This window comes from Ischnura elegans, chromosome X (assembly GCF_921293095.1).
Source record: "Ischnura elegans chromosome X, ioIscEleg1.1, whole genome shotgun sequence".
Taxonomy (NCBI): domain Eukaryota; kingdom Metazoa; phylum Arthropoda; class Insecta; order Odonata; family Coenagrionidae; genus Ischnura; species Ischnura elegans.
The window spans coordinates 73,469,274-73,493,771 of record NC_060259.1 but is presented as its reverse complement, the minus strand read 5'-3'; the positions used below and the strand labels follow the sequence as shown (position 1 = coordinate 73,493,771).

Sequence of the window (24,498 nt, the reverse complement as noted above, 5' to 3'; positions counted from 1 at the left end):
TCATCATTGGCTGCTGATATAACAAACAAAAATAAAAATGATCCTAAGTTGCATCGCGTTGGCATTTTCAATGAATTAGTAAACTCTTTTAGCTAAATAGTGGGTTACTAATCCTATTTAACGATATTGAAGTTAAATAACATGTCACATGAGTAAATGCTTGTTAGCTTGGACGTTGACAGCATCAGAAAAGCCAAGAGTGGAAGCATTCAACATATGGAGCTACCGAAGAATGATGAACATAATATGGATCGACCGTGTAAGTAACGAGGAAGTGCTAAGAAGAGTGGGAGAAAAGAGAAGTCTTCTAAAGACCTTAAGAACAAGACGGGGCAACTTTGTTGGGCAACTTAGTTGGGAAACTTAGTTGGGCAACTTAGTTGGCCACAACGGGGCAAACGGGGCAACTTCGTTGGCCACAATATGAGATATAGTGGTCTGATAAAAATAATCGAGGTACGATAGGTGGGAGGGAAGAAGAAGGGCAAGGGACGGCCCCGAATGAGTTACATAGGACAGGTTATAAAAGATGTAAAAGAGAAGAAATACGTAGCCATGAAAAGGATAGCGGATGGGAGAAAGGAATCGAGAGCTGCGTTAAACCAATCTTACGATTGTTGACTAATAATGATGATGAGTAAATGCATTGGCCTGAAAACATTTATCGGGTTTTGCACCGGGTGGTGGGTATGATTACGCCGACATTTCGAGAGATGGCTTTCATATCATTTTTTGGGTATGAATCTCAACCCTGCAGTGAGAACTCACCTAGTGACGTTTAGACGGATGATTTGCCTATCATCTACTTGGGATGTAAAATTTTAGGTTTCCCGGCGTATAGATTGATGAAAAATTTCTCGGGATTCCCAACGGGTGTGGGAATCAATCTTCTTGGGATGTTCTCGCTACCGTGTGTCATAATTCACACCCATGAGATGATAAAAAAGAGTCGTCTTCTCGAAACGTTGGCGTCATTGGGAAACGCCTTCCGGTGCGCAGTAAAAGAATTTTTTCTTAGCATTTGACGATCGGAGGAAAACGTTAAAATTCATTTATATACTTAAATGTGTAAAATATTAGAGATTTCAGTCATTCATTAATAGGTTTCCAATTATTTTTTATTGCCTAAATCGAAAGATTATTACTCATGGAGTACGTATTTCACGCTTTAAATTTTTAAATGGCAATATCTATTTTTCGCTATTTAATGAAAAGTGAAAATTTTCAAGCGCGCGAAAACGCGACGGCTAATTATGAAAGCTGGGAAATGCCCGTGTGACGTCATTCTGGTTCCGGCTGCCGTCATGTGAGGTCCCTTGGTGCGAGGCTATGAGCGCCGATACGATCCAGGCTGCTAGCAGGTAGCGCTTGGTTTAAATAAGGATTATTAATACCCTGTCAAACGAAAGTAACTTTCCGACCATAGGTAGTTGTAATAGGTGATTATTAAGAGACGTTTCCCTGAGCTCTGTGCCTCATGCAATGCATCATGCAATGAGTCATGCATTAATTGGTAATCTCAGACGATGTAAAACTCCTATCCACTCGTATAGAAATTAGGTCCCTGTGACGTCAGGTGGAGTGGCATCGCATGGACGCCAATCTGGCCTTTTTCAAATGCGGTTAAAATTGACCATTGCCATTCGTCTAAACTGGGACTCCTAAAACCAAATAATTTGTATATTATGAATACACTAAAGGTGGGTAACGAATCGCAATCAATGCCTTTCGTTTTCTTTGATGAAGGAAACTACCCTATTCTCAAGTGTGGATTTCTTCAATTATTTTTGTCGGCCTCGGTGGCGGCGGGATAGAGTTCTCTCCTGCCAAACCGAAGGTCACGGTTTCGAGTTCTGCCGGGGTAGGAAGACCCTATCCGTAAATGGGTTTTAGTTTTGGCTCAGTGATAATTACTGACTATTCCCCGTGGTAAAATGCCAAATTTGTGCTGTTTTCGAGGTAAATGGGTAATAAAAAAAGAATATATTAATAAAAAATATATTTATTAGCTCTGGGTAAAATACACCTTACAGCACTATTTTTTCAATAGTGGTGAGCGTTAGGTAATTAGTACTCTATTCAACAAACAAAAGATTTGAGCAATTGTTCAAAAAAGAAAAGCATTAAAAGTGATTTATAAACATGCAATCAAAAATATGTTGTATAAAATAAATTAGAACAAATTATACGATAATGAGAAAAATGACATAATCATCTTGTGTGAACATAACCAAAAACAGAAACTGAAATGGCTAAATGAAGAATTAAAATTATTAGAACACATTTTTAAATCAAAATTTGCAATCAAAGACTAAATTAAAAATAAACTAAAAATAAAGCAGAAAAGAAAATTGTCGCAGATTCTTTTTGGCATAAACTGAGGCGAAACAGTAATACTGAACAACAGCATCACAAGTTCATTTTTTGTGTTTACTGAATGAAAGAATTATATTTTTATGTAGAAGGGAAGAATTGAGTTTAGTTATGTCTGCGTATTTCGAATATTCTTTACGTCAAAGGGGTGGGAATTCCATAATTTTGCAGATTTGACCAAGAAAGAGTGATGAAATTTGGTGGTTCCATGAGTGGGGCAATAATGGTCAGATGGCGAACTTGTTTTCATAGTTCGGCGTTGTGCTTGGTGTAAAAGTATTATATATTAAGTATTTTGGCCCTGAACCGGGGAATAAGGAGATAAGGAAGACACCTAGCAGTTAATTACGTCTGTCCTTGACAGACAACCAAGGTAGTTTTTCGTTGTAAGAAGACACATATTCATCTAAAAAATTATACTTTACCGCATAAGAATTAGGCGTTGCTCATTGTATCTTACGTATAGCACAGGAAGGTAAACACACGATATGCTAAAATGCTGGGAATAGTTTACATGAGGTTGAATGAGATGTTAAAATGTCTGCGTAGCCAGGAGAGCATCTGAGGAGAATAAGGAAAAGGTTCACGGAGAGGTCGTTATTCATCTCGATAGCGAGAAGACGTTCTATGGCATTTTGTGCAGGGGTTGAAAGCAGTGAAGGGAGAGGAGCATCCATAAAGTAAAAAAGATACTTTGGGACTTACGTGGAGCTCGAAAATGGCCGCCACCTCTGCGGCTGCCGACCCGACACTGCTACCCATCTTGGGGATCATAAAAGCCAAAGCCCCGATTTGGAGACGACGAAAACTGTGGCCGTTACTCGAAGCCTCAGCTCAAATATTACTTTGTCAAGATTAAATGTAAAAGGAATGCAGATGATTGAGCACAAGTAGATCGTGAATACTTGCCCGAGTAATCTCAATTTATCCTAAAATATAATAATAATAATGACAATAATGATAATGGTAATAATAATATTTTTTTAATAATTATATATTTATTTTAACATGCAATTTCACGAAAATTTCAATTACAGAACTGATTGTAAATATATTGTAATCGAATTCATTGAATTTGATAAAGAAATATAAAAAATATGAACATAATTTTGTAACATAGCAAATGCAAAATAACTGAACAATTGCATAAAACGTACGTAAAATCAATTTTCTTACATTTCTTACAGTAATAAACAGATCATGATGATCTGTTTATTAATGTAAGATCCGCAAGCCAATTAAGGCTTGTCAGCAGGTGCCGTATTAAGCTAATTTAGTGCACAGAAAAATTCAAATAATGAAATATATGCCAGGGATTATACATTACCATTTAATTATATTTTTCGTAAAACCACTGTTTTAGTTATAGCTTTAGCACTGATAATAATTTTTCTGCTGATTCTATGGATTGAGGAAGGCGGTTTAACAATGTTAACAATAATAATATAAATAATAATAATGTAATCAATACAAATGAAACACACAATGAAATTTACATTGAAATGCAAAAGATAAATACATAAAGTTTGGCCCCACTAAGTCGCTTGGACTTGGCAATAGGTTCCATGACAGTAATAATTAAGAACAACAGGAATTAAACCGTGTGAAGTGCTACATCAGTTTTTAGAATTAATTCTTGAAAGAATAATACCAAAAATCAGTTATCCTGGACCCCTGTCATTTTTTATATATACATGCAATTTCAAATATATTAATTTAAATAATAGTAATATCATTATTTAATAATAATTAATAATTATAATTATATTCAATAATAATATTAATAATAATAATAAACGTCTTTATTGGGCGAGATTGGGACTAGAAAGTCGCATCTTCCATCAAAATATAGTGGTTTTCCCTGTGGAGGTCAGCGTTAGAGTTACTTAGAATTTTATATGTTCATCTCTATTTTGAAATGAAGTCGATGTGAAGAAAACGGAGTTGAAATAAATCTCATCTGCTGTTTTCTCGAATTAAATATTTACAATCATTACTGTTTATCGTTCCTTTAATGAGAAGAAATTCATTGAGTCTTGTGCTCCCCTAATACTATGGACGCACGTAAACTTGTTTAAGGGTTGATAACGCTGGAGAGCGTAATGATCTTCCCAGTGGCGTTGAATTTCATAAGTCCATGGAAGGATATTAGCCGCAGTGATATTTTTCTGATGGTGAGTACCTAATGTGAAGAATATATATTTTACTTTAGAAAAATAAAATTTAATTTTTATCACAGCTTTTCTTAAGTGAAGGATTTCCATGTATTACAACGGTGGGGAGTAAGATTTAATTACTAACGTTGCATCGATTTTCCACTTGATCCTTGGAGCAAATGATAATACCCATAATGAATTGAACACCTGTTGCGACATTAAAACAGTGTTTTTTCTGAATAGATCAGTATCTTGCCAGGTTTCTTGCCTCAAATTTGGGTATGTTCAATAAAATATCATATTTTCAGAAATCATCGCCATAATTTAGGTGGAAAGACAATATTTCTGGTGAAAAATTCATTATGATAGTGGTTTTCATCGGTTAGAAGACCCGATATGGTGTACCCCGGGAATATCATTGCAGAAAATAGGCAACCCGAAATATTTGATCGTCCATATTCTTTACTTTTTGATAGGGAAATCGATGGAAAAGTTTTTATCCTCTCGATTCCATAACAGTCATGGCAATAAACTGCCAACAAAAGTTAAGTTACGTGTTTTACCGAAGCAGATCCTGTAATCTGCGAAAGCATGAATATAAGTGGTATTTAGGTTCGCTAGCAACACCATGATCATGAAACCTTCCTTTCTCTGTGACTTTTCGGTCCAATTTCTTGATAGAGTTCTACGATATTGAAGGGAAAATTCAATGGGTCTTTTACATTCATTGGACCAGAGATAGAGAAAAGAGTGAACGTGTGTTTCGGATTGCCCACGACCTACTGTGCTGCGTCTTCTTGGGACAAAATATTAAAAGGACTCATCACCCCCACACATGCAGTTCTATTTTGCCATTTTTCGCGACGTTACAATTATATTATACATGAGGTATCATCCTTAAGGTCCTATCAAGGTGTCGACTTAAAATTTTGAATTTGGAGACACGTGCAATTATTTGAAAATGGTCCACTGTACCTACGCTGAAAATTTGAAAGCCCTTTAGCTTAGCCTTTTTATAAGCGAGTCAATATTAGTGAGAAAAGACTTATTGAGAAAACGTTCTGAGCCCTCTTCAGCCATCAAGTGCCGCAAGCTATTCCTCCAACCTCCATTTGATATACACGTTCTCTTTCTCGAAATATATTGAGCCGAGAAGGGAACGTTTCTCATATCATTCACGAATGTTATAGAGTCAATCAAATTTTCAGTTGCTAAGTTCAGTTCATTTTCTAGCTATTAATCGGTAAAATGAGTAGATTTATTCTTAAAGTTTGATTTAAAAGAAATTATAAATTCCACTTTGGAAAGTTTAAATTGTTATGGTATGGTATTTAGAAGAGGCGACCGGCAGCTGAGGTCATTTGCGCCATGAGGGAATGGTATGGAAGGAAGGGTGGAGAGAAACCCGGCGTCGGCATTAGCCTCCTCTTAACGAATGGCATCAAGGAGACTATGGCTTAACGTCCCATCCGACGGACGGAGTGTTGCGCTTGAAATGTCTCCCACAAAACATTCAAGCAGGGATCGGGCAGTCTCTGACATTTCTCTGCCACCGACGGGATTTGAACCCGAGCCCACGGGGTGGGAAGCCAACACTCTAGCCACCACACCAAAGCGACCCCCAAGTTTAAATTTCTACGTTAATTTTGGGAGTGAGAAAATTGCGGCTTGAAATTTTTTTGAAGGATTTGGCACAATAGTTTCCCTTTGGTCCAGGAAGTTAAATCGAAAAGTTTACCTGAAAACGTAAATTTTATTTTTAATTCTATTCTCGGCGAAGATATTTATTTAGACTATGGAGAATTTGAATCTGAGTGGAAGTACCAAGGAATTATGGTGTGTATATTGATTCTCCTGTGACATGTTACTAAGGTTTATCAGTTTCTATCCTCTAAAATAATCTCCTGAAAAGACTGAAAAAGAGAGCATGAAGCTAAGTTGTTAGGTAATTTTGCTGAGGGCTCTATCTGGTGTGGAATAGCTTCCCGGTAACATCTACGGGTGATTTTCTACCAGTTTTAACCATAATATCCTTAGGCCAGCCAATTGAATTCTTTATATATTTTTTAACCCAGAAGAATATTCAATAGAATATTCTTTTGGGTTAAAAGGGCAAGTAAATCTCGTATTTTGGACTCAGAGGATAGAATTAATTTTTTGTAACTGATATATTTTTAATTGTGTACGCTCATATTATTATTTTCCATTTTGAGGTATTTCTGGCAATTCCTCTCGTCATACGAAACCCAGTATGATCAGTACAGAATATTCCCTGTCAGATTGCTTTTTGTGCTTATCATTCAATAAAAATATATCACAGTCAACTCTTTATCGAGCTATTTTAGCCAATCGTGGCAACTCTAATTCGAATAAAATATCTTTTATCTTCGTTCTTCGACATTCATATCTTATTACTCATGTTTCATTGTGACCTCAATTCAAGAGTTATTTTGACCCCTTTGCATTTCATTTTTATCGAAACCTTTGTCGTATAACGAACCTCATCCGTTTTCTTTACTCGAAACGACATTTATATTATTATTTACAGACTATGCATATTTGTGTTACTCTCGGAATACCATCAAAGCCGGATGAGAGTGAAAGTGTCTGATTTTTACGTGCTATTCAAAGAGCGTTTGTCACAGAAACAATATTTTAATAACAACGCCACTGTCGATAAAACGGTGATAAAGGTAGATAGAGAAAGATAGAGATGACTTTACTGCCCATGGACCACTTGGAAGACAAAAAGGACAAACATTGAAATCATACAATACAAATAATTCCTAACACAAAAAGTTGGTACATACATGTAATACGCTTACTAATGCTAACAGCTAAAGGAAAACGGAAAAATAAACATACAGCGGAGTTATTATTACATTCAATAATAGTCTATTATTCAATCTGTTCGTAAAAGTCATCAGAGTAAATGAATTCAATGATTTCCCGAGTGTGTATTCATTTCCTATCCCTATAAACTGAGAAATATTCTTTAAGGAAGTGGTTCCATGGAGTGAGACAATTAAATCATTCATTTACATTGGGCTTTATGCTTGCCTTTTTGTCTCCTTGGACTGAAAATATTCCATTTGGCATTCCGAATTTGCGAGTGCGAAGAAAGTGGTATTCTTGATGAAAGTGTATCTCCCTCAAAACTCATTTGGACTGCACGTCACCCTGGTTTTTCCCAATTAGGCCTCATCTGAGGTGTATTACACTTTTCGGCCTTTTTTCGGTCGCCAAGGACATTGCGGGCCTTGCACACCATGTCGGTTACTATCCTTAGGCGACACATTTTACGATCGCGACTCATTGGCCCTTGTCACCGCTCGACCGTATCCCCTTGACGCGAAGTTATCAACGGTCCTTTCTCCCCTGATTAAAGCCACGCCCCTTCTTAAATGGCCGTCCGCCCTGCATCCAAACGACTCCATAACTAGTTTGCTAATTAGGAGCGGGATTTCTCTCCTCGTTCGGCTCGTACCCAACTTATTTCTTTACCGCCGCCTCGGCAGTGGGAGGCGCAGGAGATGGTGGCCCAGTTTGCAGTCCACCCTCTTAATGTTTTGGCCCACGAGTTCTTTATTTTTTTCTTGTGAATCACCTCACTGATCCATCGTCGGTCGTGAGACCTCCTTCTCCGACGAGAACGCGCGAAGTTTTGAGGGTCGTTGGCCTGCGGTGGTGGGTTCTTTGGCACTCCGGCGATCGCCGAAGCTCTATTGCTAGTTTTATAATTCCGTCGTATTTTGAATGGAAGGCGGCATTTAAAATAATTTTATCGCTTCTCAAAGCAATATTTATATTGCATACGCCGCCTGTATGTAACGTTAGGCTGAAAAAGAGGCTACGCCCCTTAGAGTACTTTTGGGGCGATCGAAGCGCTCAAAGCTGAAAGTACGTTTCTTACGTAACGAAAGACTCGGAGAGATCATAGCATACAACCGTTCACTTTATAGTTACTCGAAGAGTGGTTAATTTTTAAATTCAATATTGATGGGTGATATTCAGTGACTCACCCCGAAAGTTGGTGTGCGCAGGTTATGGTAGAGCTCACCCCAGACCAATTCACAGCCGTGTGATACCATACATTCAGGATACGGGAGAATTCTTTCCCTGGTTTACCTCGCATCTTTGTTTGCAGTGCTTTAAGATTCCACTCCGGACTTTAAATATCGTCCCTTCGATCCGTAGGGACCTGTTGTACCTAGGACCACTTTTTAAATTTTATTTTTTACGTCAAAGCTTTTTGAAATTATTATACTTAAACAGTATCCAGCTACACTTTAAACCCTTCCAAACAACATAAGATATTGTTAAATTACATATTTGTATAACTTTAGTCAAGAGAAATTTAAATGTATTGATATGTAAAGAGAACATCGTGTACTTTGGACCAGGTGTAATAAACTAAATGGTTGATAAAGAACCATTAGTCTAAATTAATGTTTTATTTATAGCATTTTTTAATTTCTTCAAACATGAAATTATACAAAAGAAGCATGGCTTTGTCACTTATTGATCAGATAAATGAAAGTTTATGCTTGTCTTTTTCACAATAGTCACACAGATACATTTTCCATTCTTCCCATTTAATTCCGGCGCACAAATAGTGCACCCAACGGTCACATGACATGGAAATTGCACCACTTCTCTCCACTTTTATCTATCTACTTTGAAGAACGACAATACAAGCATTCTTCTTCATCACTGTCCTTTAATCCGTGGAAACATAACTTAACCTTTCATCTGAATCAGAGGAGGAGCTTGATTCCTGTTTGATTATAAGTAAAATTGGGCATTGCAATATTTCCACTGAGCGACATACAAGATATCTGTTTGATTAGCCTTATCTTTTCGGCTTGATTTTTCTCGTTATGTTTGTTAATTTTCTTTTTTTGAAAATGTTTTCTTAATGTCACAGCTCCTTTCTTCTTATCTCTTTTGGACTTATGTTCTTTAATTGCGTTTTTCTCTGGCGAATCAGTGGCAATTATGGTTCGCCCTGGTCGTCCATCTTGCTCCTTTTATCCTACGTTGCTCCACCTTGGGATAAGGTTGGGAGTAAGGAATGGTTTTGCAGCTTTGTTACAAGTAGGCGTATTTGGTGTTTCAATTACAGACTGAGATGAAGGCTCATGATCAAAGGGCTCAGAAACTGAAGATGTGGTTGGCGGTGGAGAATGAGAAACGACTGCTGATGAACTAGATGGTCCAGGCTCTAAGATTGAAAAACAAGCGATTGCTGAGTGGGACGGTTCAACGTTTGGAAAGGTTGAAGGGACAGAAAATGAAGTCCTGAACGGTCCTGCGCAGGAATCATTCGTAGGTCTGGCAGTCACTTAAGCGCACAGGAAATCTTCATCAGTGAAAATTGCTTCATCAAATGCAAATATTCCTGCCTTTTTGAACCCAGATATCACATTAATTGGGGTGAATGCTCTTGGATAAGCTGTACCTAGGGCTTCTGCAATGCTATATGCTTCAAAGGTCTTTCTCTTGTTGTTCAGCAGCAAAGCTTCAACAGCTTGATTGTAGACAGTCTTCAGTGGACCGTGCACAGACAGGTCTAAAGGCTGAGCCCTCAGTGAAGAATATGGGGATAAGTAACCATCACAATGCCTGCATCAGGACCTCCGGAGAAAGGTGGGTCTCGTGGTTGTTAAATATTAGCCGGACAAGATCATCCTTTGAGCCCTTGAATGTGTTCAAAATGTGGTCCAAAAATTTAATGAATGTCGCTTCATTGGACCATCCAGAAGGATTGGCGGCCCCAACACAACCTGCTGGTCCACCAAACAGAATCATAACTTTGAATGAACACGGGGAAATATCAATACAAGGGGCAAAAAATTGGCAACTGCATTTACAGCAGCGATCATTCTCACCAAAGACCCTGTCTCATCCGACGTAGCACTGTCTGTCGGGGAAATTATTTTAGATTGCCCTTGGACTGTGCTGAGACCCGTTTTGTTAAAGTTACAAATTTTATCAGGTGCAATAGGACCGTGTTTTCTGAGAGTTTCTTTTATATTATTGAAGGAAAACCCGACATTGGTCCTGTTGAAACAAGTCATGCGACTCAGCTTGTCGCCTCCGAATTGCGAACTGACAAATCGGTGTGTCTCTTTAATAACCCTCGCATCCATTCTTCCCCGGTAATTTCTTCCTCACTCCAAGTAGCAGGCATTTTTTTCTCATTGGCCCTAGGGTATTTGAAATCTAGGATCCTCGCACTCTTTTTGATCAAGCCGTACTGCATGTGGGCGAAATTTTTAATATAGGTTATTAGGCTTTTTTAAATTATTTTTCCGTAAATGCCTGCTTTACCGCAAAGTTAGGTGAGTAGTGGTATTCATCGGGATTATCAGCACTTTTAAATTCATTTGCATGTCTCAGAAGGCTAGTTTTACTCAAACCAAACACTTTTTTTGCCTATCTATAGGTTATTTTCTTTTCTGGATCATTTGAGGATACAGTCTTAATAGCCTTTTTCAAAGAAACTTCGCCTACCGGAGGTCTTTTCTTTCCTTCTTTGCCTCACGGCATTTCCCATCATACGCTTGTATCATAGCCCACGACACACATGTTTCCGCGTCTTTTACCATGTACCAGCGGTCTAAGGTACAGGATGACATATATATATCCAAGGCACACGATGGTCTCTTTTTAAAAAAAATGGCCGCCTACAGGTAAATGCCGAACTAATTTTCAAAACAGAGTGTGGGGTTTACTTAACAAAAAATGTGTTATCCACGTAGTCAATTTGTAGAAATGCTAGTGCCAACTCCCCGAAAGCATGGACACTCAACCGACAAACGAAAATTTTACTTTTACTACAAAAAAACAACTTTTGCTTCGCAACACCGAAAAAAGGAAATGATAGCTGCAGAACTCAACATATGCACTGGCTTGACCACAATGGTGATCAGGGTTCACCAAGAGTCCGCTAGGGTTCAGCACTTACTAGATACGTGGACGGGTCCAAGGTACACCATGTCGTAGGTAAAACGGTCTCCCCGAGTCTTATTCTCTACCCTTTAAGCCACCGCGATCCCCTTCATGTAATTTGGAGCGTAGAGGCCTATTGGACGCAGCGCTTGGCAATTGGACATCGGATCCCTGGTTCAAATCCCGGGTAGAGCCTTTCGACACACCCAACAAATATCCTCGGAGTCTAAAGTGGCCAAAGGAAAGGAAACTGCCCCCAACCTGAACGTATGGTATCACACGCTTGTGGTTTAGTGATGGGTGAGCTCTACCCTCACCAATCCGAATCAACCTTCGGGTTGAATCGCTGTTTGAACGGTGTAGCGGCCTACGCGGGATGATTGGGATTTGTTACGTTTGCATTTTTGAGGTATTCCATAAGAATATTTTAAAAATGTGTACCAGAGTGATATAGGTAACTTCTATAGCCGTTAAACAGTTGAAAGAAAATAAATTCCCCAAGGCCATACTCTTTGCTGCGCAAAAAGGTGGGGGGGTTGGAATTTGGAAGGATGACAGTGGGGTGATACACAGAATTATAGCTGAAACTTAATGAAACGAAAAATCTCGCGCAGTTCACTTACTCACCTAGCAGGTTTTCTCTAAGGAACAAATTTCCGCGTAGGCCTCAATCACGCACTCACTCAGGTTTGAGAAGCTTCCGCTTACGCCGGCGACCCACTCACACCACAGAAAAAGACAAAAATTTAAAACTAGGAAAATCTCGCTCACACTCACGCACCACGCGGATTTGCTCGGAGTTATTTGAGAATAAATACTTAAGTAATTTTAGGGTCGCGAGTCATTTAGGTAATTTTTTGTCGGAATTTTTGTCTTATTTCGGGAATCAAAGAATAAAATTTATAGGGATGTGCGAGTACTCGAAAATTCGAGTCGAGTCGAGTAGGTGATACGCGACTCAAGTGCTTCGAATAGTATAACGAATGTCGAGTCGAGTCGAGTAGTTTCGGTTACAGAGCTGTCGAGGTCAGTAAGTTCAGAAATTTGCCGACAGGAGGCGCTATCATGAAGCTCACGAAATAATGTTTGACCGTGCGGTGTGCACGTGGCGGTCCTCTTGCATGCTGCATGTTGGTGATTTGTCACCCCCTGCCAAACACCCTAGAGGTGGCTCGCAGGGTATTATGTAGATGCAGATAATGTCGTTCCTAAAGTCGATAAGTCGTTAGCCTAGGAGTTTCAGCTTTTGTATTCGTTGCAGTCAACCACTATAGTTGTCCACGTGGGTGCCGAATACCTTTTCGTCAGCCGGGGCGGCCGAACGTCTTCCGACCTGGCGGCGTAATCGGATTGGACCGCTGCAACGCGCATACTTTCTTATGCTATGCTTTTTACCATACTATACTTTCTTTACTCAACTCCGAGATAGTACGAAAAAATTGTTAGGATTTCTATAGGCCGTTTTACACGGAACACGGAATTGCGCAATCTGACGTAAGTGCGAAGGCGCATTCAATATTGCGTCGTGTAGGTAAAGCGGTGAATTGCTAGAACACATGCGAGAATGCGTGGATGCGAGACTGCAAAAGTAGCCCCTGTTCTAATTTTGTTTATGCATTCGCGCAATTCCACGCCATTTTAGAAATTAATGCAGCTCTAACCTGCGCAATTCCGTGCCCCGTGTAAAACGGCCTTATGGAAAAATGCAACTTTTAGGTTTCTGCGGACAAAGCCGTATTTCGGCCGTTTTGAGTACAAAGTACGTCCAACATTGATTTTCGTTAATCCCTTGTTGCGTTTAGTTTCCTTCTTGAACTAACAAAAAATGGGTTACTCTGGTTGATTAAACGAATGAAGAAATAAAGGAATATTTTTTGTTCTTTAAAGCTAAAGCTATGTTCTATAGTACTTCCGATTCGCCCTATCGCTATCGCCTAATAGATACTTTTGATTCATTTACGTATATAATCTTTATTGCATTTGTACCAATGCCATTATAGAGGCCTCTTCTGTGCACATTAGATACATACATTAATGAAATTGACATAATTGTAATTCATTTCACGCATTGTGCTTATTGAACTGCTTAAGACATATTAATGTTCATTAATCTCCTAATTTGGACACAATTACCATCAGCGTTTTACATTATCTTTTCCCTTTTAGATTAAGCCAATCATTTAGAATAGAAAATTCAGGGAATTAGAAAAATGGGAATATATTGGAGCATGCAATGATGTATTGCCTGGTTCACAATTGCCAAACTCGACTCGACTCGATACTCCACTCGAGATCATAAAGAACTACTCGCACATACATAAAATTTATCATCATTGCAAAGAGGAGTTTTGAGGTTCGCGAAGTAAGAATTGGGGAGATGATTCTACGGCAGTAAAAATTGCAAGAGCAATGCATTGTGCTGGTGTGGATTTCCTTAACGACGTAGTGGATGCTTAAAGCAATTTCCACTTTAAAGTAGGGATGGACGGATACAGGATTTTTTTCGCTTCCGGATTCGGATCGGATCCATGATTTTCGGAGCCGGATCTTTCGGATCGGATATTTTCGGATCAATGTGCATTTTTAAATTCCTGCTATTAAGCGAAGTAACTATAGAAGTTTATTCTGGGTACATATAATCAAAGGAATTCTTTTTAGATTTTCATACACATTTTAATATTTTTATGAATTAAAAATAATTTTTACAGGCTTTCAAGTTGCTTTTTTTAAACATCTTTACAAGCTCAGGACCTAAACTGTAACGCTTGGGTTTGGAAATGGTAATAGGAAAAATCATCTGATTGTCGAAAAAATGGAGACATCTTCGGGTCCAGAAAGTCACTCACCTAGAATTTGTCGTCTAGAAGCTGAGAATTGAAGCAGGTAGGCCAAAAAAGCTCAGCTGGTGAGACGGGGTAGGGATGAAACACGCTTCAATTGTTCTCGTGTAATTTGATATTTTTCTTAGAAGACAATAATTTATGGTCCGTGTGATTTCGTAAAAAAACAACAGAGGCACGGGCTGATGGACGGCCAAGGGTGGTTTTCTGAAATCTGCAAGGTAGTTACTTTTGACGTGGTTATTATCCCACGACGCTGAGATTCCCCCGATGATTGTTCAGTCTCTTGGGGAGAGTAACACTATGTGCCTGTCGTATTTTGCCTTTTTGATTTTCTACGGCTGAAATTCTGCTACGTAACCTCTGCGAGAGCTTTAAAAGAAAACGGTTCATGAGTAGGACAAGAATAGCATGCGACGGCGCTTTCGAAGATAGAATCGGAACTCTTTCCACCCTTATGCATTCACTGAAGCTATTATTTAAAATTTCGGATCCAGATCCGATGTCTTCCGCGACTTTGGATCCGATGTATTCGATAAAGGGCAATATCCGCGGATACTTGGATCCGAGGTATCCGATCCGACCATCACTACTTTAAAGAATCATAAAAAAGCATTGTTTCTACGGAAAATACAAAGGACTTAAGTTATGTATTTTTAGATGGTGATTCCACCAAAAACATCGGTGAGTTCTTCCTTAGCAGCCAGCTTTTTCTCTTGTTTCGACCGTTGTTCCATTGCCAAGGTCTCTGAAATCATATGTAAATGCCAATAATTACCATTTAAATATTTGAAGTGAAACTAAGTTCCCACTGTTTTTTAAATGAATATTGAACTTAATTGTGAAAAAATTGTCATAAGTAAAATCATTCAAAGTATTGTCCATCGCTGGCTACAACTTTTCCTCATAATTATGGCAGAGCTCGAATAACGTATCAATTACCATTTTAATATTTGGTGTGAAACTAAGTTACCGCTGTTTTTTTTAAAATGAAAATAGAACTTAATTGCGAAAAAATTGTCAAAAGTAAAATCATTAAAAGTATTATCCATCGCTGGCTACAACTTTTCCTCAAATTATGGCAGAGCTCGAATAACGTATCAGTAAAATTGTTCATCTTTTGTGGCTATCCGCGAATCAAGACATTTTGAAGTCTTCATATTAGCGCAACTTCCTATCAGCCAGACTATGTGCCATCGAACGGAATAAGTAATAATCGGACGGCGCATTATCTGGGGAATGTAGCGGGTGGGTAAGGAGTTCCCATTAGAACGTTTCGAGTTAGGTATTAACGAGTTTTGCAGCATGAGGTCGAGTGTTGTCATGCTGTAAAATCACTTTTTCGAGTCATATGGAACTCAAGTTACTTGCTATTGCATAAAACGGCTCGGTGGGTAACTCCTAATGCACAAGCAAGCACTTCTTGAGTTTGTCGTGAATTTTCGTCGAATAATGCCTCCTATTCAGCGTCTTTGAAGGCTTTTGGTCTTCCTTCTCACGGACGGTTTTGAAATTACCGTCTTCGGAACAAAGGAGCCAATCGCGGCACGTTGTTTCACTTTGAGAAGCATCTTCGTTAACTTTTTGGAGCTCTAGGTGCGCTTCAGTCACCGTTTTCTTCGTGTAAAAGAAGAAAATCAGCACTTCCCGCAAATGACGGTTACTTGGCACCAGCTCAGACACATTCACGCAACAATTAGGATATGACGTCATAACAAACCCACCATTGTCGTATAGCAGTTTGTTTGTCAATACTCTAAGCTCGATGAATGACGTTTCCAGTCAGTCTAAATCGACCAGACTGCTAGAGCCATCTATTATAAACAGTAGGAACTTAGTTGCGCACCTAATACATTATCAGTGATATTTAAATTATGTGTATCAAACATTTGTCATGTTTGTGATTGATTGAAGACAGTTATTTTTGCAAAGCGTGGCCATAACATTTCTCATCGATCCTCTTCACCTCGCATCGTCACATTTTTCCAAAATATTCAGCAATTCCTATTTTATTTTTTCTTCCAACACGTGGGCATCGAATTTCCTCACTTACGCACGTCCTGACTCCCATTTTTATTCTCCATGAAGCTCTTAACCCCTTTCCTTATTTTTTTTTAAGCCTTGAGTTCTCATTTTGCCGCACAGTTTTCGGTTTTCCCCAAGTTTTTCCCAAAAGGACCGTTACCCGGCCCTAACCTTCCCTTTTTGACAAGCTTTACGGTGTAATTTTATGAGCTCGCCATCAAGATCAGATCATGAAGTTCAGTGAGGGGTAGCAAGAAAGAAATTGGGGATTTTAGTCAGCACGTGAGGGAAGCAGGTGTTAATTAACCGGATAGAGAGCTAATTGCGTGCACGTTGTTGAACCGCTCAAAGATAGGCGCACTGAGTTAACGATTAAGTAGGCACTCCCTTTCATAGGGCTCTTTGAGGACAAAAACAGACTTCCGGCAAGTGAAATTTTTAAATTGAAGAAGATGCAGGTTAGGGAGAAAGAGGCTAGGTACATACATATTTAGTTGGAAATGTTTGAAAAGATACAAAAATCATTATTGTGGATAAGTTCCACCAGTTTTAATGAGACGACTTGTTTCGATGCGATGAGTCCTTTTTGAGTATGCTAAGCTCAGTATCATGTTTTGGCATATTCTCCTCTTCACTCGTCTACTTGCATGTACACTAATGGACTGGACTATACTCAACACACTTAAAAATATTGGTCTATAGAGACCGGGCGTTTCATTAAATAGTTATGGTACAAAATTGGAAAATTTCATTGCACTCACTATTATAGAGACCTCTCCAATAAATATGTATGAACTCAATGCCAGTTCATGCTAGAAAAAAGGTGAAAAATAAAATTAAGCACTTAAAAAATTATCTTTGCGGCTCTTTGGAGTTTATAAATAAAATCCTATGCTGGGCGTCACCTATCGCTTTTTAGAAGAACTAACGGGAAACTGCCTCACTCTCTTGAAATTTATTTGTATGGTTTGATTATTGCATCGATGACTTCTCCGGAGTCCTAAGAAGAATGGGAGAGAAGAGGAGCCTCATGAAAACCTTAACAAGAAGACGGAACAACCTTATAGGCCACATCTTGAGACATGATGGCCTGATGAAGACAATCGTCGAAGGACAAGTGGAAGGCAAGAACGGAGAAGGAAGACCTCGAAGAAAATATATGGAGCAAGTGAAGAAGGATGTGAAAGAGAAGAAGTACGTAGGTGTGAAAAGATTAGCTGATAGGAGAACTGAGTGGAGAGCTGCGTCAAACCAATCCTAGGATTGTTGACCAGTAATGATGATGATGACTTCTCCGGAGTTCACTTCTCTCTTTACTATGATATCCATGATATTTTTCATCTGAAGGTTTCTTTTTTAATTATTCACGGTTTGAGATAGAAAAGCACGGATGAAAAGCGCAATGAAACAAATGGCTACGACACTGAACGTTAAAAGAATTTCACGCTCTTCTTCCCGTTAATGCAAAAGAGGCCCAACTGCACGCTAGTTTTTGCGTTTAATTTTACAGTTTTCGTGATATATTTTTCCATGAACGCCGCCGTATTAATTGACGTAACTAGTTTCTCGCGATTATATCTCCTTACGGAAAATTAATGGCTGAACTATTTGCTTTAAAACCCACTTCCGACCACTGACTGACTGACGGATTCATAAAAATATTTGGGGGAACGATACGACACACGACAAAAAGTCATAGAATCGACCCCCTTTAAAATTAAGACAAGTGATACACATAAGATTTTGCCGGGATATATACTCTGTGGTCGGGTGATTGGAGGGGAAAGGGAAGGTGGGTGGGACGAACGCCAACCCACGCTCCTCTCTGCAACTACCTCTGGTTTTCCCCTATCCCTTCCCACCTTCACCCTTCCCGTCACTTATCTCTCCCCTCCCCTTGCCCTCCAATCACCCGACCACAGAGTATATATCCCGGCAAAATCTTATGTGTATCACTAGTCTTGAAAATGGTACAGTGCACCGAAACTAGTCGACAATAAAGTGTGTGTTTTGTAGAAAAGCAAAGTAATTTTCTTCCAACCATGAATCTACGTGGTGAATCTACGTTTTCTTTGATGAAGGAAACTACCCTGTTGTGAATATGATTTATGTAAAGAGCTTCTTGTCTTGTCTTTTGCAGCTCGAGGAGGAGCACCAGGAGGGCCGTGGTGGTGACATGGAGGTTCGGGTCCACGGTCGCCTCGTCACGCTGCGCCGCGACCTGCCTCTCTACAGCCGCGTCCTGCGCCGAGCCGGCTTCCGCGTCCGGCCGAACGTCTCCGTCGAGGTGCAGGGCGAATGGAGTGGCGGCCGAGGTGGGTGGGTGCCGTAACCAAGGATGCAAAGAGTCGCGTCTGTTGGGGAAAAAAGGGAGGTCAAATATCACGAAATTTGAAATTGATCGCCTCAAAAAAAAAAATAAAAAGTAGAACATTAAAAAATACGCCACTTAGGGAGTAAAAATTGTTAAAGAAAGATAGTATTTAAAATTTTTGGTTTTCCCGGCATATAGATTGATAAAACATTTCTCGGGATCCCCACCGGGTGTGGTATTGGGTTAATTCCCCCAACGTTTCAATGGCTGAGTCTGCCATCGTCTTCAGGGGTTTACTCTTAATGGTACTTCTTTTCGGTACTTATTTATTTATTTGTTCATATCCCTGGTTGCCGTTATTACTGTGTGCGAATGTAGCGATTAATTATGGCATTCCAGGCACTGCTCAGTTGGAAGCCTTTATCTTTGTTTAAGCTATTAGCCTTGAGGAGAAGAGATGCGAATAAATAAATAGATAAGTACCGTAAAGGAGTACCATTAAGAGTAAACACCTGAAGACGATGGCAGGCTCAGCCATTGAAACGTTGGGAGAATTAACCCTATACCACACCCGGTGGGAATCTCGAGAAATTTTTCATCAAAGATAATATTTAATAACCGACGGTATAATGACAAAAAATTGTTAAAAATAAAGAAAAAAAGTATCATCACTTTATCATAATATTTTCCATTCATTTATGTTTCAAAATTATTTAGACTTTAGTTTCTTATTTCACACAAACTTCACGTTACGCCTATGAGGAAGGCAGATGCGCAGAAACTTTTTTCATTGTCGATTGGTTGGTAGGCGTGAGTTTTGATTTCACCGGTACAGCTTTATATAGTGCCTTCGCTTCAGCACGTTCATCTCTTAAATTTGTTTGTGTGATACTGCTTGAAAATGCCACAGATGGAAAACCTAGGAGCTAAAGTAGCCGTCACGTCTCCAAAAACTTTGTCGGTCGTGAGTTTTCATGGTAATTAGAATTCATGATATAGTATTATTTACCTATTGAGAACTTACAAAACTTACTGGGCCACTTGAATAACTGCGAAAAATGAGATTCTCATGGCTAATTCACGCATCCCCAGCATGCAGAATTCATAAGTGGCTCGTACTTACTTGGAAACCTTGAGATGTCAATAAGAGTAAATTATTATTAATTTTGACACTAAATAAGACATCACATAGCCCATGAGAATTGAAAAGCGTACCCCAAAGCCTGACGTAATAAAATGTTTTCAATAAAAATTGCCGATGGAACAGGATTGCTGACACATCTGCTATCATTATGATCGAATTCATCAACATGCAAGCAAAAATTAACGTATAGTTCATTCTCAGCTACTAAAACGTACCCGTACCAGGCGCTATAAAGTATTTGGAAAATTATTTGGGATGAGTTAAAGTCTCTATGTCACTGCAGTAGATGTATCAACCAATTAAAAAATATGAAAGTCCTGCCAAATCACCAGCATAAACATTTGTAAAATAAAATACGGTATCTCTAAGATCACACCTCCGATTTTATACTTACTTTGCATGAAGTCATCACCACAAGAATTTTAAGGGGCAGGAAAGGAAAAACCACAGAAATACAATACAGATATTATGTATTTTCTTTAGTTAATCACAATAATATTTCCAATTTTCTCTTCTAACCCACATCTAATTTGGCGAAACAATTACTCTTATTCTCTTTCGAATAGAAAATTATTTAAAAGAGGACTGGCCGATACATAATAACTATCTTCAATATTTTCTCCAATGAACGTCCACAATCACAGCATCCACTTGCACAAAACAAATCCACATCCACTATACATCTATCTGTCACTTCTGCCACAATGTCTGTCTTCTTGACGACAGGTAACAGTGAAGCAATGGTACCTTCCTCCAATCTGGGCACCTTCAATTCAACAAGAATTTTCTCCCCGTCTTCTCGTCCAAGGCCACATATTATTTTCTTATATCACAAGGTGTGATGTGAAGCTCACTCACCTAAAATTAATAGATAATAAAATACCATGTCACTTACTAGGTCACATCATTTCCAATTTTTGGTATTTCTGCATGAGAAATCAAATTACTAGGCTCCTAAATGTAGTAAATAATTGTATACCTGAATTTTTTATTATTTTAAACTACAGCATAAGATAATTTGAAATGATGAAAGCCGACGTATAACACACCATAGGGCAAGCTAAGAAACAAAATTTGATTCTATAACCTTGGCTGCTTATTCCTAGTTTCTCCTTTAACCACACGTTTACCTAATGAACTAATACAAAAAAGACGACTAAAATGCAAGAATTTTCAAATGAATTGCTGCTACAATATTTTGAATCACCATTTTCAGTACTGAAGGGATGCATCAACATCCCGAAGCCACTTCTAACTTAAAATTACATCCAAATAATTACAGCGAGAAAGAGTACATACCTTACTGTTTTTCGCAGGGGTGAAATTTTTTCTTCTTATCGCCCAAATGCACTTCTTCTTCAACTCAGGATCATTTGGAAAGCTAAAAACTTGAACCATGTCCCGGAGTCCCGATATCACACACACGAAAGGCATTGTTAACAAAAATACCTCACAATCACGTTTCTGAAGCCCAGTAAATGAAATAAAAGAATAAGGGAAACTTCACTATTACCAGACACTATATTTCACCAACTTAACCATAAAAATTCCTGAAATGTGGTGAGACGTAATGTAAACAATGCGATATCCAAAGGCTTGTGCAGGCTTGTGATCGGGCCTTCTTTCTAGGAGGATATGGCACCACCCGCGAAAGAAAATAGTCCCAGACCGAATACAGTTTTATCGATGCATATGAATTTGCCAGTCCTCTTGTATCTTTTTTCGTCATTAATGGAAATGAAGAAAATAACCTTTTTAGTAACTTCCTAAGCGCGATTTCTTGTATCTTGATGATCCACCCTCGTATTCAGATGCGTAAATTCCTGTGCCGTCTGGGGAATCTTTTTTTTTTTGTCTGGGTGGAAAGGAAGGAGTCCTTTTTTAATTCAGAATTTCCAATTAGAGTGGAGAGTTATTTTGTAGGGACTATTTTATCTACACTGAAAATATAAAGATGGTAGCGCAAGCATTAAACCAGATATTCGTTACGAAAAAGACCAGTAAAAACTTTCGTAAAACTTAAAATTATTCCAATGCTGGAAAAATAAAATGATCAAAATACTTAGATTGGATTGGACAAAAATGGATTGGAATTGGATTGAGAACACGAGGCTTGACTTTGATAAAAATATTCAACTTTGAAACACCGAAAAATGTTTGAACTCTTTTGAGCAATATCTTAACAATTCATTCCACTTATAAACTTGTGTACATCCAACAACCAATGACAATCGAAAACACAAATGAAATAATCCACTATTATCCGTGGCTCGACCCTTCAGAGTATTCGTGGAGGAGTAACCAGAAATGACTTTTTCGTAAATTTGTAAGTTTACAGCATTTTGTAATTTGTTGAAATTTCCAGTGAAGTGAGTTAAAATAAGGAAGCATACTGAGAGGACATTCACGTAGAAAATAACTAGGAGAGAGGTGGACGAGGAACTTAATTATCTTTAGAGACCTCTACTGTAATAGGGTAGTTTCCTTCATCAAAGAAAACGAAATGAATTGATTGCGATTCCTTGCCCACCATTAGTGTATTCATAACATACAAATTATTTGTTTTTAGAAATCCCAGTTTAGACGAATGGCAATGGTCAATTTTATCCTCATTTGAAAAAGACCAGATTGGCGCCCACGCGATCCCACTCCACGTGACATCACAGGGACCTAGTTTCTATACGAGTAGGTAGGAGTTTTACATTGTCTGAGATTACCAATGCATGCATGAGGCACAGAGCTCAGGAAAACATCTCTTAATATTCACCTATTAAAACTGGCTATGGTCGGAAAGTTTCCTTCGTTTGATAGGGTAATAATAATCCTTATTTAAGCCAAGCGTTACTTGCTAGCAGGGTACTCTGCTACCTGCTAGCAGCCTGCGTCGTATCAGCGCTCAAAGCCTTGCATCAAGGTCACCTCACACGACGACAGCTGGAACCAGAAATACGTCACACGGACTTTTCCCAACATTCCTACTTAGCCGTCGCGTTTTCGCGCGCTTGAAAATTTTCACTTTTCGTTTAATCGCAAAAAATAGATATTGCCATTCAAAAATCTAAGAGCGTGAAATGCTTACTCCAGGAGTAATAATCTTTCGATTTAGGCAATAAAAAATAATAGGAAACCACTCTATTGACCCACTTCTATGAGGATAAGACTCAACTTGGCAGGAAAATGTTTGAGGGGCACATGGAAAGGAGATATCACTAATATTACAAAAGAGGATCCCCCAGTCGGCCTCATAATGTGTTGTCGCTCACCGCGCATTTCAATGGGTTTTCCATATGTCGCCACTCGCGTCGCTGACGGATAAATGGATCCGAGTTTCTCGGAAAACTAAGGTATATTTTACCAAATTCCCAAAACATTGGATGCCTCTCGCCCACGCCTATCAACCAATGTTGTTATATTTGATAGACCACATCAGAACGAAAATATCTCTATGAACCTTCGTGTCAAAGCCGAGAGGAATAAGGAACTCGGTAAAGTTTAGGTCTGAGAATTAGCCTGTAAAGCTTGAGATCCATGATTTGAGTCTCGGTCCACGAGGTGTTCTTGACTATCATATGAGGACCATAGAAGCCAAGGGTGATAAGTGCATTTTTATTATTTTTGGAGATAAGTACAGATAATGGTTGGTGCTCAATGGGTTGCTCAATAATATTGTGACAAAGGGATAGAAGTGAATCACTGATAAGCATATACATATAGATTCAGTGATTTACACATGTCTCTTTGTAACAAAAATAATGTGTACCCCACCAATCTGTACTTATCTCAAAAAGTAAAAAAAATTACACTTATCCCCCTTGGCTTTTAAGGTTCTCAATTTTAATTTCGGCATTGCTCTTGCATAATATTTGATTTCATCCATATATGCTCTGGAGTTAGGAAAATATTGAAGAAACGTTTCGATAATGATATAAAGCAAGTAAAACGACTTTTTATTTAACTTATGTTACATTTTTCTTCTCAAGCTTAATTTTTTTGGATCATACTCTGTTAATATCAGTTGTCTCTTTTGTGTCTCTCTCCGTAACTCTACTGCTATTTACTAGTTTAACTGCTAGTTTTAAATTACGTCCTGAAAAATTCAATCAATTGCGGTCTCGATAAGCCTTTTTTATTTAATTCCTTTATACGCCGTAAGAAACTACAATGCTTTCTTCCAGGCGATTTGTCAAAATTAAAGAGGTATTTTATTGATAAAATAAAATCTAGGCACTGCAAAAATGAATAGTTGAGAAAAAATATAGCATCTAAAATACCTATATTGTCGAGTTTACTAAGGAACCTGTATGTTGACGGATACGATTGAAGGCATCATTGGGGTGGTGTCGGAAATCTGTTTTCTGTCTATCTCCGTAACTCTACTGCTCTGCATGGTCTAGAAGGGAGTCAAAACAGTGATTCTAGTGTCTATATTCGTATTATCTAGCGATTCGATCGATGGATTTTTCTTCCTCATAGGAAAATCCACTAGAACCGCGGCAACATTAATTGCTTATGCTTGGTTTCGCTAATAGTAGGGCCCCCTTCGCTTCTATAGCGTTGGGGTGTTTTTCCCTCGTCCCGTCCCTTCCGCACCTTTCCTTTCCCAGCTCCGTCGACGGGCTCCTATCGCGGCGGCGCCTCTTTCCTTTTTCCTTCCTCTCCAGCCCCTCCCCGGGTGATCGGGCGTATAAGCCA

The 24,498-nt window shown here is 38.8% G+C and overlaps 1 protein-coding gene across 1 annotated transcript in view; it reads left to right on the top strand.

Moving 5' to 3' along the window:
* Nucleotides 1–24,498, top strand: part of LOC124171186 (cadherin-like and PC-esterase domain-containing protein 1) — a 280,152-nt gene that overhangs the window by 8,466 nt on the left and 247,188 nt on the right. The window contains exon 2 of the mRNA XM_046550325.1: nt 18,489–18,663. Coding sequence (XP_046406281.1) covers nt 18,489–18,663 — 175 coding nt within the window. The remainder of the gene's footprint in view (nt 1–18,488; nt 18,664–24,498) is intronic.